An 18398-nucleotide genomic window follows, 5' to 3' on the forward strand; every position below is an offset into this window, starting at 1 on the left:
TGATAAAGATTAAGATTAAGAGATGATTTCTGAAAAAAATATAAGCATCTTTTAGAGATCATTCTTCATAATTTCCCTCCATTATTTAAGATACTTCTAAATCCGAGTCTATAATAAATATTACAAAAATGGATTAATTTTATGATTACGGAGGAGGGGCTGAAAAGTTCTGATAAACACCTAATACCCTTCTGGGGGAAGGGTATTAAGGAGGGACATGAATATAAGAAACAGATGGAGAATATACTTTGAAGGGCTTTTCAATGAAGAAAATGCGAGGACTCATAGAGAAGATGGGGAGCCTTATGAGGCGATGGTGCAGAACTCTTCTCTTCACATTTCTGTACACCTCCTGCACCAGCCTGATATATTTCTCGGGTACCTTCTTCTCCCTCAGACACCTCCAGACTTCTTGCCTTGACACTCTATCATACGCTTTCTCCAGATCAATAAATACCAGATGTAGCTCCCGTTTCTTCTCTCGAAACTTTTCCATCATATGCCGTAACCCATAGATAGCATCTGTCGTCGATCGATCAGGCATGAAGCCAAATTGCTCCTTTGTAATCTCCACCTCATTCCTCAGTCTTCCATCAAGAACCCTCTAGGATTTTCATTCTGTGGGACATTAACTTTATTCCTCTGTAATTCTTACAGTCTTGTGCATCCTCTTTACTCTTATAGATGGGGACAAGAGTACTTTCCCTCTATTCCTTGGGTATATTTTCCTGTTGACAAACTTTTATTAACAGGTCCCACAGCAGGTCAATTCTCTCTTCCCCCAGTGCCTTTCATGCCTCCAGTGGGATCCTGTTAGGGCACACCAATTTTCCATTCTTCATCCTCTTTATGGCCTCCTTCACTTCCGCTCTACTAATGTTCTGCACCATCCCCTCATAAGGCTCCCCATCTTCTCTGTGAGTCCCCTCATAAACAGGAACGGGCTTAATGCTGACAGTTGTTTCCATCAAGGGTCAGCATTAAGCCCGTTCCTGTTTAATATTGTGACGGAGGAGGCGAGAGAAGACGTGCCTTGGACTATGTTGTATGCAGATGACATTCTGTGTGCATAATCAAGAGAAGAAGTAGCAGCTAAACTGGAAAGTTGGAGGAAAGTACTGGAAGAGAGAGGTATGAGACTGAGCAGAAGTAAGACAGAGTATATGTGTTGCAAAGTGGATGGCAGCCAGGAGACAGATCTGGAGCTGGAAGGAAATGTCATCAGGAAGGTCAGTGGCTTTAGATACTTAGGTTCCACAATGAAAGAGGATGGTGAGGCTGAGAAGGAAGTAGGATGCAGGATACAAGCAGGATGGAGGAACTGGAGAGAGAGAGAGAGAGCGAGAGATGGCTGGAGTGCTATGCGATAAGAGGGTGTCGATCAATCTAAAAGACAAAATCTACAGGACAGTAGTGAGACCAGTTATGACGTGTGCTATGGAAACTGTGGCCCTGAGGAAAAATAACATCAGCTGGATGGAAGTAGCGGAGATGAGAATGCTTAGGTGGATGTGCAGTGTGACCAGAAAGGATCGTCTGAGAAATGACTATGTAAGGGGGAACCGTGAAAGTTACGAACTTAGGAGCAAAGATACAGGAGGCAAGGTTGAGATGGTTTGGTCATGTGATGAGGAGGGAAAAAGATTATGTGGGAAGAAAGGTCATGTAGATGGATGTGCAGGGGGAGGAGGACGAAGCGCGGACGGCCAAAGAAGAGATGGAGGGAGATGGTGGAGGACTTGAGGATGAAGAACTTGAATGTAGCTACAGCCCAAGACAGGAGGTTGTGGAGGACACTCACTACAAACAGCGACCCTACTTAAGTGGGAAAATCTGCAGAAGAAGAAGAGTTGATTTAATATCACTTTTGTTCTAGGTGTTTATCAGAACTTTTCAGCCTCCCCCATATATTTTTATTTGTGTTGTTCCTAACTTGTACACTTAAATATAATCTTGTTCTTTATACACATAGCACTAGTACATGTTCACTATACAAAAGAGTATTTTTCACATAAACATGCGACACGTGCACAGGATGAACAATACAAGTGTACCACCTCGATATGTAAAAACAACTTCTTGTTTACCATAAAGAAAGATTAAGGGTTCGAATCTCGCGAAAGGCATGGGTGTTTGTAACAGCCTATTCTGAACGACCTTACTGTTTAAGTTCATAAGGCTTATCTTTTTAACGAAAAACAACAGTTTATGATGACAGATTGATAATTTGTAGACAACAGACACTAGCAAACAGGAAAAAGAAGAGTGATATGGTTGAGACTTAAACTTCCGGCTCATACAGGATTTCAGGTGATGAAATTTTTCACTTTATGGAGCGGTGGGGAAATGACAAGAGGGCATCTTTGATAACTGAGAATAAATAGATTTTTTCTCTCATAGTGTTGCGTAATTGGAATGGATTGCCATTGGATGTGATTGCAAGCAGTGTGAATGAATACAAGAACAAGTATGATAGCTGGTAAATGTAGTATGTGGCCTAGCTCCATGAGTCTGACTTCCTACAGGTTTCTCTTAATAATGATAATAATAATAAGAAGAAGAAAAATGTTTCGCTGAAAACATTTCATTTCACTAAAAACATGAAAGATTAAGGGTTTGAATCTCGCGAAAGGCATGGATGTTTATAACAGCCTATTCTGAATGACCTTGCTGTGTAAGTTCATAAGGATTATCATTTTAACGAAAAACAACAGCTTATTTTTTTAACGGTGTAGGGTTAAAAATAACTGATTGCTACCAGCTTTTATTATTATCAACGTTATATTATATTTCATAATGTTTCACTGAAAACATTTAATATTGTATTTATAATATTTTGAAATTGACTGTAAAACACATTTCTGTGATAATCTCGGAGTATCAAATTAGCAAGCAGCACTAAGTGCGTTTTAAACATAACATCACTTAAATAAAAATAAATACCATTGTAAACTGTCACGACAATGAAATCGAGCAAACCATCAGTTGATTGCTTTCTAATGCAAGTTATCATGCAAACAAATCATTATTATTTATGTAATTGGAATATTACTGAAAGAGCTACAAATTGTATCATTACACAATAATTCAGATGGGATCATTTTCTCAACTAAAAGTAAGAGAGTACGAAATGGCATTTGATATTAAAGTGCTGCTTTGAAAGTTCCGTTGCGCAAGAGATGTAAGTTACCGCAGCTTACCACCAAAGGCGAAACCCCTCTTTGAACACGTTACTATTTGTTTAAAATCACGTCCAATTTTTATAAGCAGATGGGATGATATTTTCCTAAGTAGTCCATAGGAATTCAGTTTGATTGAATTAGCAAACGATTGATTGTGTTATGACTGCGACAATTTTCTTTATATACCCCCCCCCCCCCCGTCGAAACAAGCTTTTAGCTGAATTCCTCTTTAAGAATTTAAGATATCTCTCAACCCTCTAGAACTAGCTCCTGAGCGCTTTCAACGAGTTCCTAAGTTCACGGGTCTCGCGTTGCACTATCGAGGTTTATAGTGGTAAATCTCACCACTGGCAAACATTCTTTATGCCACAGCAGAAAAAAGAGCGATACTCCTTAAAAGATTTTAAATTAGAGCAGTTACTTTTTGAATATAAAAATTCGTGGAATAAATAAACATATCAATAGCAGAACTAACAAGTTGAATATGCTTACTGGCTTACCGATAGCGATCTTGGCATGGTAATAGTTGAGCTTTTCTTTGACAGGTGCAATGAAAATTGGATGGTTATATATCTTCTCTCTAGGGGGAGGAGGTGGAAGTGGTTGACATTCTCGAAGGCTAGAAAAGTGTAAAACAGACTCAGCTTCATTTACAGTATTTATAATTTCAATAATAATTAATATCTGCATTATAAATATGTAATATTTCACACAAGACCTTTACCACAGTAAGATCCCCCCCCCCCCGCTTTCCATTTGATTCTGTGCATGGCTTGCTTGATCTTAATGATATCAGAACATAATTGCTGGTAGAGGTGATACTGGCAGACGTTCCATTTTGCTCATAATAAGCTAGCCCATATGACAGCCAGCCAGCTTGATGTGTGATTTGAAATCATTGAAGGTTTAAAAAAAAAAAAATTAGTTCCTGGCTGTTTTTTTCTAAAGCACTGTTAACCACTTTATAATAACATATTTTTAGAAGAGTGGATGATGAGAAAGTTCGTGAACGTATATATATCCATGCCAGTTGGTTTTCTCTGAACTGTGTGTGTGTGTGGGGGGGGAGAATACTATAAATATTATTTCTGGAAAATTTTCCATGCTACTCCTCTAAATTAATATTAATTTTTATGGCCATTTTGACTATTTTTTTCTTTAGGATTACCCCTTGTATAATGTCATTGGCTTTTTACTCAATTTTTTAAAGCATTATTTTAGAGACAGATACATGAAAAATATAAGATAAGAAACAAAAAAAAGTACCATTAGGAAGATATATTTAAAGTCCTAGAAAGGCCAAAGCATAGTTGTTGAATGGAGAAAGAATGTATCTAACACATCAGAGCCATGTGGCCAAATGAAGAAAATATGTCTTAGCTAGATAAAAAGCTTAAGAACCGCAGTGTAAAGATCATGTTTTTCAAAATGTACTTAGAAATTAGCTAAAGGTGAAAGACGGACCCAAAGCTATACTGTTTATTGACCCTACCAGCTGTAACAGTGTTCAAATACTTCTGTCAGTTCTGACAAAATTGTAGCTTGTGTGGCTGTGCCAGACTTTAAATCCTATTAATTTATCAGAAATGTTTGATTAAAGACATCTTAAAACTTTAATCCCCCCCCCCTTTGCCCAAGCAGGTTCTTATCTCTAGTCTTACATATTTGCTCATTTGAGATGCAATTGTTTTCAAGTATCTAAAAATGAGACTGTGTGTAACTTACCAAAATTTAATTTAATATAAAAAATTGACTATATATAAAATGACTGTTACACATTTCCATGCTTTAAAAAAAAAAGGTTTGTGGAATACTGATTATAAAAACAGATTGAGAATTTGTAGACTGCAGACGCTAGCAAACAGGAGAAAGAAGGGTGATGTTGTGACGTCTTTCTTCTCCGTTGTGTGTTCTGGCTGTTGACTGACTCCACTTTTGAACACAAAGAAAATTTATTTTTAACTGTGCCACTTTGCATTCACATTTGTATGAAGAATACTGTGAAATCAATCATCAGCAAGCACAATGTTATATAATCTAATTCAGATTCGAAACTCTCTTTAGACATTTATCCTTAAATTATATGGCAGTCGTGGTTCTCTAGTCTTATGCTACTTTCTCATTAAATAGGGTTCCCGCTTAGATTCGAACTATTAAATGAGCGGTGCAATGAAAAGAAATCAGGCAAACACAAGATTCAAAACAAATGGAAACATTTAATACATTAATACATCAAATTACATTAATCCAAGAAGTTCTAAACATAAATAATATGATTATGACTGTCTCATACTTCCATGCTTTAAAAAAAAGGTTTGTGCAATACTGATTATGAAGACAGATTGAGAATTTGTAGACTGCAGACGCTAGCAAACAGGAGAAAGAGGGGTGATATGATTGAGACTTACAAACTTCTGAAAGGGTCATACAGGATACCAGTAGATGGAATTTTTCAATTTATGGAGGGTGGTGAAAGTACGAGAGGACATCCTTGGAAGTTGAGAATGAAGGCTGCCAAGAAGGGGGGTGAGGACTAGATTTTTCTCTCAAAGGGTGGTGCATGATTGGAATTGGATTGCCACTGGATGTTGTGAGTGCAAGCAGAGTGAATGAATTCAATAATGCGTATGATAGCTGGTGTGTGTAGTAGCCTCCCTCGATGAGTCTCTGACTCCCTGGAGGTCTCTCTTAATAATAATGATGATGATGATGATGATAATAATAATAATAATAATAATAATAATAATAGTAATGCTTAGGCAATTTACATTGTTACAAGGTTGAATCAGACCACCTAAATCCTCGTATTCAGTCTTTTCATTAATCAGAGAGTAGGCAGCATTCTTCGAATGTTGACCTTTTGGGGAAACTGACCATCTGTTGAGTACATTCCCACTGCATGCTAGATGAGATGCAATATTCCTGACCGTGATTAGTATTTATTTATGAACTCTTGTGTTCTACGGTCTATTTTGTCGAGCTGTGAAGCTCAATGCTCCAGTTTCTTCTCAGAAAGAGCCTACCTTCCTATGCTAAAGATTGACTAACTCTGTAATCGAAGTTAGTGACAAAATTGAAGCTCTAGTAGTTTTTTTTTTCTTTCTTTTTTTTCCCCTATTATCATGATGGAAGGTTTTCTATGAAGATACGTAATCTCAAGTTTTTATTATTGCTTTTGATTAAAGCATATCGCCATTGATAAACTCGGTGGATGTCACTATTATATGAAGCCTAACCAGTTTATATATACCGCAACAAAATATTCTAAATACAAGTGCATCTTTCCTCAACGAGAATCGCAATGAGAATGAAAGGCAAATCGGTTATTACATTGTCATTTGAAAACCATTATCGACAAAGTTGAACATTACAAGATGAGAATCAGGGGAAATCAAATGTCAGTTTCCTATGACCTCAAGATGAAACTATTTTTTGCAAATCTGTGAAACTAAGTTTTCATTTAAAGCCACAACGGACAAAATAGGCAGATTGAAATCTGAGAATAAAGTCTCGAAGTTTCAAATGCACGTATGAAATATATAGTTTCTATTGAGCAGTTGATTATTGCTCATTCATTTTATTTATTTTTCTGTTTAGAAAAAGCAAAGCAGGCAAGAAAATGTCCAAGAATTTTAGAAATAATGAAGAATGCTAGTATTAAGCAGAAGAAAAGGATTATTATTTTTTATTTATTGGTTTATTATTTATTGTTTATTATTTATTTATTTTCCCACCTGTGTTCATCCCACTATCCCGGATCGTCGGCAGTGTTTAAATTAGGAGGGGGAGGAGGAAAAGTAACTGTGGTATATAAGTTCCACTTAAGAAGAACGTCCGTCTAACTGACAAGTGGGTTAGTAGAGAATGGAAAGTTCATGGTATGGGGGTGGGGGAGATTAAAGGTGTACTGACTTGCAGGCTCTGCAGATCAATCAGTAGCGACGATATTTGACTAGATCCTTATATCTAGAGATGCGCCAAATATTCGTTTTGTTTCGGAATTCAACCGATTCGGCGTAGTTTTCAAATATTTGGCTTCGGCCGAAGCAGAAAAAATTCTGCTACGATAACAAAATCAACCAATCGGGAAAAGCTTCCCTTTATTTCGCGCGACCACATACAGAGGCATGCCGTTTGCGGCAGGTACTGTGTATGTGTGTATTTTATTTTAGTCTATATTATGTAGTCTTAAAAGTTGTTTATGCTGTATTATGAAGTGTTAAAATCAGGGCCGTCGCAAGATTAAATGGCTCCTTGAGGCAAACAATTAAATATCGCCGCTGATGGATTATAAGACAAAAATACAATATACGAAAATCTCCAATTGCTATTTTGCTTTTATTACAAGAGAAACATTAATGCAAAACGATTGCATAATAATATTAATTAATTTGCTCTAAGGGGATATCGCAGAATAAAACTGTTTATAAGATCTTCTAAATTTAAATTATAAGCTATGTCCGCCTCTATCGATATAGTTGCTAGACCAACCAATCTTTCTTGGGTCATTGCTGTTCGCAAATAATTTTTAATCAGTTTAAGCTTGGTAAAACTTCTTTCTGCACTCTAACAGGAATTGTTAGCATCGCGACGGCGCCTACCGCAATATGGCTGAACGAACGCCCTTATTAAGCCGTGCCGTGAGGGAGGCTGCATCTATGCTACACCCTGTCGACAGTACCGGTTACAATTTGTCTTAAAATATTAATACAGTTTGGTCATGAATAATAAAAAAGCAATATTTGGAAAGTTTTACGATTGATATGCTAGTTCAAAATCAGCAAAATGTAAAATATGAAAACAACAAAATATTTGGGTGATACAGAATAAAAAGGAGTACATACTATGTGTGTGTGTGTGTGTGTGTGTGTGTGATTAATTGATAAAAACGCAAGCATAACAATGAATTTAAAAAAAATACAATTCTCTCTACGACTATTATTCTAATAAGCTCTCTGGTCAATTTTCGGACTTTCAAAGTTTCTATATTTTTTTTTCCCCTGCTATGAAATAAGGATGGATCGTTAATATCTCCTTTTTCTATTTATTAAATATCACCAAAACGAAGCCTTTGGCTCTTTATTGATTAAATACAATATTTTTTTATGAACAAAAACTACATTCAGGACAACGATGTCAGAAAATTAAATTAATCATAAGTGAACTCTCGTTGGGTGCACTGTAAGATAATAAAGTATTGAGCTAAGATGTTTTTTATAAGAAGATATCAACACAGAGGATACTATGAATCCATCTATCATAATCCTTTCTACATTTCTAAGTTTCGAAAATTACTACAGAGTGTATGAGAAGATTATGTTCTCATAAGCTCTGTGGTAAATTTTCGAAACATTTAAGTTCCTTTCTACATATTTGGCTATAAAAGTTGGATAAATCTGACGCTTCTGGCAAATCGTGGTTACATCCCTACTTATATCTTATATAGGACAAAGAACCTTCCTAAGGACTTCTCAGCTGATGGCGAGTTATCAGGTCTCAGTCGGTGTTAGCAAAGCTTTCCATCAGCAAGACAAGCAAAAATGTCTAGATGGCGCACAACTAGCAGACACAGAATATGTAGATAAGATTAACTGGTTTATTATGGAATTAACAAATTTTATATAACGTGCTAGTCTCAACAGCTGTGGCATGAGACCACGCTAATAGACACATCGACTTAAAGAGCGCATGTTTATATACGTACAGTATATAAACTTTAACACAAGTGTGTCAAATTAAGATGTACTAAATTAATTTCCATTTTGGTGCTAGAAAATAATCAAATTATGATAGTTTGGTATACACACCAAGAGCACAATTTCTTGCAGTCCAGGAGGTGATCGGTTAATTGATGATTCCTCGCTCATGAACTCATTCCAACCGCTATCTCACAAACATTTGATGCTACTTTATCTACGGGAGCTTTCATGAGTGTCCTCCTACTGACGTGGTATCCATCATTCCTCTACTTTCCTGTAATCCATAAAGAACGTGAAACAGCTGATCAATCCTTTCCAGTCGAAGTACAAACACACCAAACCATCTCCTTCTCTTTCATTCTTTTTGATACCCCCCTCTTACTTCAAGGACTACAAATGCTAGTTATTTAAAAAACACATAAACGAACTCTTACTCTCATTCCATTCTCAAACTACCCACATGCATAATCGATTTTATGACCTTTCGTGTTTGAGGCTGATTTAAAAAAAAAAAAAAGGGATTACTAAGAGTGCATTACATGAATTTGTCACTAAAAGCAAATCAAGCAAACATGTTAATGGTCTAATTGGGAGAAGAGGGTAGAGATCATAAGGTTGTGATGCGGAGTTATGCGAAATAAATCTTTATTTCAAGTATGAGTTTGAATTCACTTAAGCTTGTTTATACCACAAAAGTCTCCGGATCTGAAGCTTTACTCTGCTAATGAGCGCACCTGCGTAGCAGTCATAAGGCGATGCGACATTTACCAAAAGGCAAATATTGCGTCGCCTTCACGACTGCGATGAACAACTATCAGAGCTTTTCAGCTGAAGGTAAGAAACTTTTATTTGAGCTTTTCAGCTGAAGATGAGTTAGCTGGTCTCATATGGGGTGGAATGGTTTTCCTCTCCTGGAAACTAGAGTACTTCATCTTACAAAACAAATACACCGGCCAGTACTAATAGCTAACTAGCCTCATAGGTACAAGCAATCAATAAGCAGAAAATGTAACTTGTCTTCTCTGTCTCCTCAATGGACGTTATTAATGAAATCCTAATTACTGTTCCATGAAACCATCTAGCTACCATTCATGTGACGCCATAAGCGTAACTACCATACCGCAAAATCCCGCAACGCGAACGTAAGGAGAGCTTAGGTTTTGAATGAATTGGTTGATTCATTCATTATGCACTGACCATATTTTTTAACGTTGCGATAATTCCGAATTTTTTATTGTGGAGGATAGAATGAGCTGACTTCCTTATTCATATGAAGACCATTTTCTTCACAGTAAGGATATAATCATACAAACAAGACTGCTCTCGCCTATTCACATTTAGTTCTCATGTTATTCTTTTTAAAGCAAATCAATTGCTAGTCGAAGAGTAAACGTGAGATCAGTAGGAATCCGTTTTTGAGGTCTCTTGCAAAGAAAACTTCTAAGATAAATATGTCAAAAATAATTTTAAAAAAATTAGAAGGTTCTTGTTGATGATGAATATATGAATAATTGAAAAACTAATTAAAATATTAATAATACATTAAATAATCATACACCTTATACAATTATGCTTTGCTATTTTTGGAACGAAAATACGATTGTTTCATGCATTTCTGTGAATACTGAATGTTTCAGTCAATAGATGATATCTTGCAATCAATTTTTAAGAATAATGATATTTACTGATTGACTACTTCATAAGAATTGGTCAAAGAAATACTCAATAAGAATATTGAGTATTTATAGCAAAAAGAATATGGTTCTGCGTGTTTTTTTTTTTTTTTTTCACTTATGATGGGAAACCCAATTTAAAAAGGCCCATTTTGATACCCATGGAATAATAAGGCCGATTTTGTTACTTTTGTTAAAATAATTTGTTTATATATTTAATGCTTGATATCTAAGATATAATAATAATAATCATAATAATCTATAGTACTTACAGGTCTTTAATGGCCCACGACCTGTCAAGTGTCCTTGGCTTTCGGAACCGTAATTTTAGGATAAGGTTGTTTTTGTGTGTAACTAGCGTGCATTCTCCTGGTTTGTTTGCCTCGATGCGGGAGGAAAAACCAGAATTCCCGGGAAAAGATATTCATTCACCTCGATATAAGACTGGCTAACTCACTTCCAGTTGAAAAGCCTTGTTAAAGGTTCTTCCTGTTGTACACGGAATTCGAACCCACGTCTTTCCTATCAAAGGGCGTGTCAAAACCAACTGTTACCAAGGCTCTTTGATATCTAATATGTACCTTACGTATTTCAGTCAAACATGTCTTTAAGCTATTTTCTCATGTCTCAAAATTTACATTATATTTTTTATTAACCTTTCAATAGACAAGTGTTCTTTTTACGTAGGCGTTACTTACAGTAATTATCTGTAATTTTATACGTTATAAAATCTTAAATGTTGTAAGTTGTTAACTTAAATTGTTATGTCATTTTCTGCTTGAAACGACTTATATTTCACTTTTGGATAATCTTTATATAATGATTTTAAACGTATGTAAATATTGTTATAATTGTTGTATGGTCATGGAGTCCGAAGACTCATCTCGGGAGACCCGAACTATCTACACAATAGCTATCGTATCTCTCATTGAGCTCATTGGCAGACGAAGCACTCCCAACTGACATGACAAATTAATACCTTCTATCTGTCGAAAAGCTTCAAGAAAATTTTATCACGAACTGAACTATCTTATTTTTATTCACATATTCTACAGAGCTGTTAATTATATATTTCTTTAAGAGGTAACTGTAAATGTAGATGAAATTTTATTCTGATTTTGTGTTTCGACTTACAGTTGTTGAGAAACCATTTATAAATTTGATAAATCGAGAATTTTGCTTAAAAATTTCTCTATTATATTGATGAATATCGAGTTACTTACCCACTTTTCAGATGTACCGTCTCAGGTTGCATCAGAGTATCCTCGATGGAATCGTCGAACTGGATACTCTGGTTGTATGTAGCCCTGAGAGGATAATCCAGGGCGTCTTTGTGAATTGGAGTAGGCGGAACAATGCCATAACGTTTCCATATAGAGACTGTCGGCGTGGCATGTAACTGATACCAAGGGGATTGTCGTTGAGCGACGGCAGTGCTGCTTGTGGGTCTAGCATGCTAGAAATTAAAGTAAAACAAAGTTTACTACAGTAAAAGTTTTTTTTTTATTAGAAGACTAAAGTTTATTTATTTAAGGGACTGTATTTTTTTATTGGCAGTCCGGGTATTATGATTTCTCTTTCTCTCTATATGTGTGTTTCATGAAAGCAATAAAAAAAATTTAAAAAAATAAAAATAATAAATTAGTCGTAAACCAATTATAGAAACTTTTATTATTATTTTAAAAAAAAATTCTCATGAAGTCATTTTTCTCTTTGTAAGATCAGTCTAATGTTTCTATGATCATTTTGATTATTTCACATCATATAAATTCAAATTATCTGCTGTGGTTTGATTATCTTATCCAATTTATTTCACATGTAAATAAATAAATAAAAGAAAATAAAAAGTCAGCCGAAGCTGAAGAAACAAAAGATTGGCTGAAATTTCCAAAGCTGCAACTTTACTAACATTAATTTTATATGCATTCTTTTCCTGCTGCTGCTGTTAGAGCTCGAAATTTAGAAGAGTGTTCACATTGTCGGCAATAAAAAGAATATTCTTATTACGTGGCGCTTCCAATGACTCATTGTGGGAAGACACTCTCCATCATAACCCACCATCTCTACACTACTTATTCCTCCATCTGCACAGTACGCCATCTACTGGTCACTAGTAGTATTTTTATATATTAATTTCGTGCTTTCTGTAGCCGATTTGGGATGAAAAACTTAAGCTTCCGTGAGTAAAAAATCCTACTCCCTCTATATGAGATAGACTAATTCACGTTCACTTAAGAAAGACCACATATATAAAAGTCCATATAAAGTTCGTAAGAGTCGAACTCAAATCTTTTCCAGTCGAAAGGCGTAGTAGTGCACAGTCTGTCTTCCAAACTGTGCTACGGAGAACCATATTATCAGCTAAGTAGTCGCTTCTAAATTGCGGCTAGCCTCCTGCTTTCTCGGTATACTTGGGTTCAGATATTTCCTAATGAAATGCCCTTTTTTTTTTTTTTTTTTTAGATGAAGTACATAAAAAAAGTCGAGGATTAGCTGGTCGAAATAAGCTGATCGATGCTACCCGTAGAGGCGCCCGAGAATGTAGTCTCCGATTAGTTAAATATTCCGGAGGATCTTAAACAAAGAAAATAAAGCCATATAACTGTATTTGAGATAAAACAGAGTGATCACCTAGTGGGTGAACAGGAAGCAACCATCTCTACAGTCGATTTAAGATGAACGATCGTGTTAAGATGAAGGTGCAAAAACTGCACCTTCATCTTAACCCAATCGACTGAATTTTTCAGCGGACCTTAATTAAGCATTGTCAGAAACAATGACACTTGTAGAAGTTGTCTGCGTAGGATGAAATCCCCCCCCCCCCCCTCTTTCTTCTCTTCATATTTATCGAATGAGCTAAAATTATCACAGGATTTTTAGTAACGCAAGAAGCAACTGCATTTCAGATTTGGACACAATCGACTGAACGATGTTTTTTTTTCATTTCCGTCTCCTCCTCCATATTGTCTGTGGTGTGATAAAACAGGAGGTTAAAAAAATAAAAAAAAATAAAAAAAAAACGCTTTCAGGGTGCAGTGCTCCAGTTTTTCCATTAATTGGAATTAAGATTTGCAGGCTGGTCATATTCAACACCTTTTCCGAATGAAAGTAGCGGACCGATAATACTCAACTTAAAACCAGAGTTATAGCAGGTCGAATTTTAGCCTCAGTGATTTTGTAATGAGCAGTGAGCGACTAGCTTCAGAAAAGGGCTTAAGAATCAATGGAACCCTTTATAGTCTGAAATGGTTAGGTATTCAGGCTAAATAGGGAACTTTGGAATTGACTATAAGTTTGGTATTCATGTCGTGCTACAGAAAAGACATCAAAAGGGAAAGAGCTATTTAACTTTGGTAAACCTATTATTTCGTATGCATGCGTCGGATTAATATTTAAAATCATGCAGTTAATTTGCTTTGCCTTGTCATGCAATGTGAGTACTGCACTGTTTGACATAAAATACCTTTCACATTGGATGAGTACGTTTATTATTATTATTATTATTATTATTATTATTATTATTATTATTATTATTATTATTATTATTATTATTATTATTATATGTGTGTGTTCGATTTACGATATTTGACCTAACAACTGTAAATAAAAAAGTGGACTTTCTACACTTTTTTCCAAATAACATTTATGAAATTTTAACAGTGTTCCTTCGCTTCACCCTGAAGACAACTCCATATCTTGAATTGGAAAGCGATGTCTGGGATGTCAGGAAACTTTACAAGATATTTTTCAAGAAAAGCTGAATTAGCCAGTCGCTTGCAGGGGTAGGTGGTGCTAGTGGGTAGTGTTTTCTCTGTGACAACCCGGATTTTTTCATCGTTAAAAAACAAGATAAACTAGAAGGAGGACATATACTGTTAATAGACAAAATGACTTGGTAGTTTTAGTTACTTTAGCCGTAATTTCACCTGAAATTTAATTTGTATCTGAAAACCAAAAGTACTTCAGATACCCTGCATTCTGTTTCTTAAGGCAGATAAAATACTGAAATTGTACGTCTGCTAAGGCGCTGATTTTTAAAAGTACTGCAATTTTCTCTCCACCCCTAATTGTCTCAATTTAATTTTATAATGTAGCCATGAACGAACACGGACAACTGCAGACATTGTTCTGGAGGTAATATTGCTTTTGTATATGTGCGCACTAACATCGGATATAATCAGAAATTACTTCAAGAAATTCCCTTTTTCTGATCATACTTAGCTTAAAATTTCTTTGCCTTTTTATGTTTAATTAAATCCTTTGTTTCCCCTTAAACTTCACTCATTTTTGAGAATGGATTTTATTTCATTAAACTGTAATGGATGAAACAAATGGCATTTATTATATACTTGTCTGGTATAGACACTTGGAAAGAATACTATCTTTGTGAATATACGAGTATAACAGAATTTTAGACTTTTTATTTTTCCCTGTAACAATTTACACTGCCGTAAAATATACAACAAATCTTGCTTAAACATCGCGACTGTATTTCAAATGAAGAATTTTGAGAATATAATAAATTCAGTTCACTTTTTTAAAGGATGCCATTTGTTTCACCCATAATCGACAATGGTTTTTCTTTAAGCAGCTTACATGCAGTCAACATGTGGAATTATTGAACCGCAAGACATGATGTTGCGACCTTAACTTCGTGGCTGTGCACTTTCATTGGATGGTTGAACGGACAAATTAACAGCGGGAAAAGTAAGACATGAACTGGATGATGTTAGCGCTATCTGTAAAGCTTGGTTATAGATTTATTAAGAAAAGAAAAGCGTTATCGTTTAGGAGACACTAATTTGATAGATAATTGCGTTTATTGAGAAGAGTTTGTTGTTCAACAGGCTAATGAAACCATGCTTTAAATGCTTTGTTATTGTTGTTGTTGTTGTAAAGAGCATTTCTGCATTTCTCTTGATAATGTTTCGTGTGCTTCATGGAACTTTCTCGATTAGATTCTCGGTAACTCTACAAGTTTCGAGGATAAATGAAGGACTTCAGAATAATATAAAGGTAAGGACCTTTCAATTTTTGCATTCATGTTTCCGTGAATTTTCAGCCTTTTCAGTTTCAGAACAAACTTGGAAAGACTGTACTCTTGCACTGTATTGAATGATAAATACTTACAGTGCGTTTACGTCTAGTTGATTTTCCATAATGTTTCAAGTTAATTGGTCCCTAATAAAGCGATTACGTACTTCAAATAAGTGATCACTTACCACGAAGCTTTATCCTACCCGTATTTCCATCGACGAGTCCCTGACTCCCTGGAGAGCTCTGACAATAATAAAATCATGCTAAGACCTTGTTTGGCCTGGTTTAGTATAGGGTATATAATAAGACAAATTTAAGAATGGGTGGATAAGAATATGATACTTTATAGAGGACAGCATGACTTATGCAAAGGATCTTGCTTTAGCAGTTTACTCTGTTTTTATACTAAAGAATGGCGGTAACTGCGTACACTGCGATATTCTTCGACTTTGAAACATTTCACAGGATACCGCATGATAATCTGTTAAGTAAACTGAAGCGAATTGGGGTGGATAAGGCTGGTGATATGGATGAGGGGATGGTTACTAGACAAAATTTTATATCGTGGAGTAGAATCAAAGATTTAGCAGGTGAACAGAGGTGTGCAGCAAGGCGCTGGTCTTGGTCCATTGCTGTTTAATCTCTATATTAATGATATTCGAGGTAGGTGAATAAGTGATATTTATGTGTTGGCTGATGATACTAAGTTGTAGAGGGGGGCAGTTGTAAATAACAGAAATGCGGCCGGTGAAATTTTTAAGTGGGGGTGCTGGAAAAAAAAAAAACTTTTTGCTTAATCAGTAACCAATTTATTAATAAATAAATTTACATATTAAAAAATTGCTTTCTTAAAAATATTTCACCCTCACCACGAACACACACCAATAATCAAAGTTTCGTATCTCACAGAAATAACGCGCGCATGCATACACTTTATCTGTAGCGATTTATCAAACGAGCAGTGTCGGATTCACTTGTTACGTGCAATGACAAGTGCAAAAGAATATCGGCGAGTCTAGACTCGCCGATATTCGTTTAGGCTGAAATTGGCCGAACGCGATAATTCCGACACTTCGTTAGATCGCAGTGCATTTGTTTCCTGTAACGATAATTGAAAAAATATAATTCTTTTCATATTTTCAACAGTGACACTCGTCATAATTCAGCCTTGTATCTATAATAAATAAATAATTATATGTTATTTTAACAAAATAAAATAAGATTTACGAAAAATAGTTCACCCTCACCACGAATACGCACCAATAATAAAAGTTTCGCATCTCACAGAAATAACGCGTACAAGCAAATTTATCTGTAGTGACACTGCTCAAACGAGTAGTGTCAGATTCACTTGTTACGTGCAATGGCAAGCGCAAACGAATATCGGCGAGTCTAGCTGCAATTGGCCGAACGTGATAATTCCGACACTGCGTTAGATCGCAGTGCATTTGTTTCGTAATCTAAAGCGTTAATCGAACAATTCTAATTATTAACTATTCAATCAATGCCGAAACATAAGCTGTAACCTTTAACATATTGTATTGCATTTATATAAGGTTGTAAGCATTGTTGTTATTTATAAACACAAACAAAATTTAATTTTTTCATTTTTTCCTTGGAGGTGCTGCAGTGTCGCAGTGCTTATGTACAAGCCGCCACCGAGAGATACAGAAATCCTTTAGGATGACTTGAACAAGCTGACACTGTAGGCAAAGGATAATGTTTTTTTTTTTTCCTTTCAGTGTAGCCAGGGCCGGCTCTACCGACGGTGCAAGACGTGCATTTGCACGGGGCGCCAAGTTTTTTTGGGGCGGCAAAGTTGGCATAAAGTATACGAAAAATAAGGGAGAAGGGGCGACAAAATATGCTACTACACGGGGCAGCAAAATTCCTAGGGGCGGCCCTGAGTGTGGCAAAACGTAGAATTATATTTAAATACACTTTATAGCAATCCCATTCACGAGAAATAATAATTAAAAAAAAACTGCAATTAATTTGTACCTTGGGTTAATGGTAACATTTTCGAATTGACAAAGTTACTTGAAGCGTTGATATAGTTCCGTATAGTTCCGAATAAAGTGATGATTATTAGTTTCATATTCACTGCTGGACTGTTCTTGTTGTTTAGAATTATGACCGAAGCAGCTAACGTCAGTGTATTGTTTCTGTTCATCAAGTGTGTTCTTCTGACCAGTTTCCCTGTTTTACGAAAGCAAAAATCCTGCTGCATTATAAGACCGGCTAACTCATCTTCACCTTGAAAAGTCCTTATGAAGGTTTTTCGCGTCCTATGACGGAATTCTAATCCGGGTCTTGACAACCAAAGGACATCGTACTACTGGTTACTGACTGAACACCACTAGGAAAGTAATATTAATTACTGATGAATATTTCCAGACATCATAACCAAATCGTCATTTAAACTGTTGTATTTTATGGAAATTATGGGCATTTCGGAGAAAATTATTTCCAGCATCATCGTAAGCTGGAAAAAAGTGCAATCCTTGCCGAAGTGAAACGTTAGGACACAGTTTCTCTATGCTCTAACGACGCTTTCATTAGGGCATATATTGAAAACCGCCTTCTTTTTGTTCTTTCGTTTCGTTTCCTTTTTTTTTTTTTTTTTTTTAAGGAATGGGAAATTTCTGACGAAAATTTTAGACATCGGTTCAACGAAAGCTTTAAAATAATACGGCAATCGTATTCACATTCAATACATCACAGTTATCAGAAAATAGCTTACTGATTCTTTATATAAATTCCATTAAGATGTGAGAAAATATATAATCAACGACACAAACAAAATC

At 35.6% G+C, this 18398-nt stretch overlaps 1 protein-coding gene across 1 annotated transcript in view; it reads right to left on the reverse strand.

The window, feature by feature from the left end:
* Nucleotides 1–3594: 3594 nt before the first annotated feature.
* Nucleotides 3595–18398, reverse strand: part of LOC150108409 (cilia- and flagella-associated protein 276-like) — a 66438-nt gene continuing 51634 nt past the window's right edge. The window contains exons 2-3 of the mRNA XM_090415827.1: nucleotides 11778–12010; nucleotides 3595–3801 (exon numbers count right to left, since the gene is read on the reverse strand). Of these exons, the coding sequence (XP_090271953.1) occupies nucleotides 3600–3801; nucleotides 11778–12010 (435 nt within the window). The 3' untranslated portion in view covers nucleotides 3595–3599. The remainder of the gene's footprint in view (nucleotides 3802–11777; nucleotides 12011–18398) is intronic.

The sequence above is a fragment of the Typopeltis vanoorti genome, chromosome 3 (genome assembly GCF_054136105.1).
Source record: "Typopeltis vanoorti isolate ZY-2024b chromosome 3, IOZ_Tvanoo_1.0, whole genome shotgun sequence".
NCBI lineage: Eukaryota > Metazoa > Arthropoda > Arachnida > Uropygi > Thelyphonidae > Typopeltis > Typopeltis vanoorti.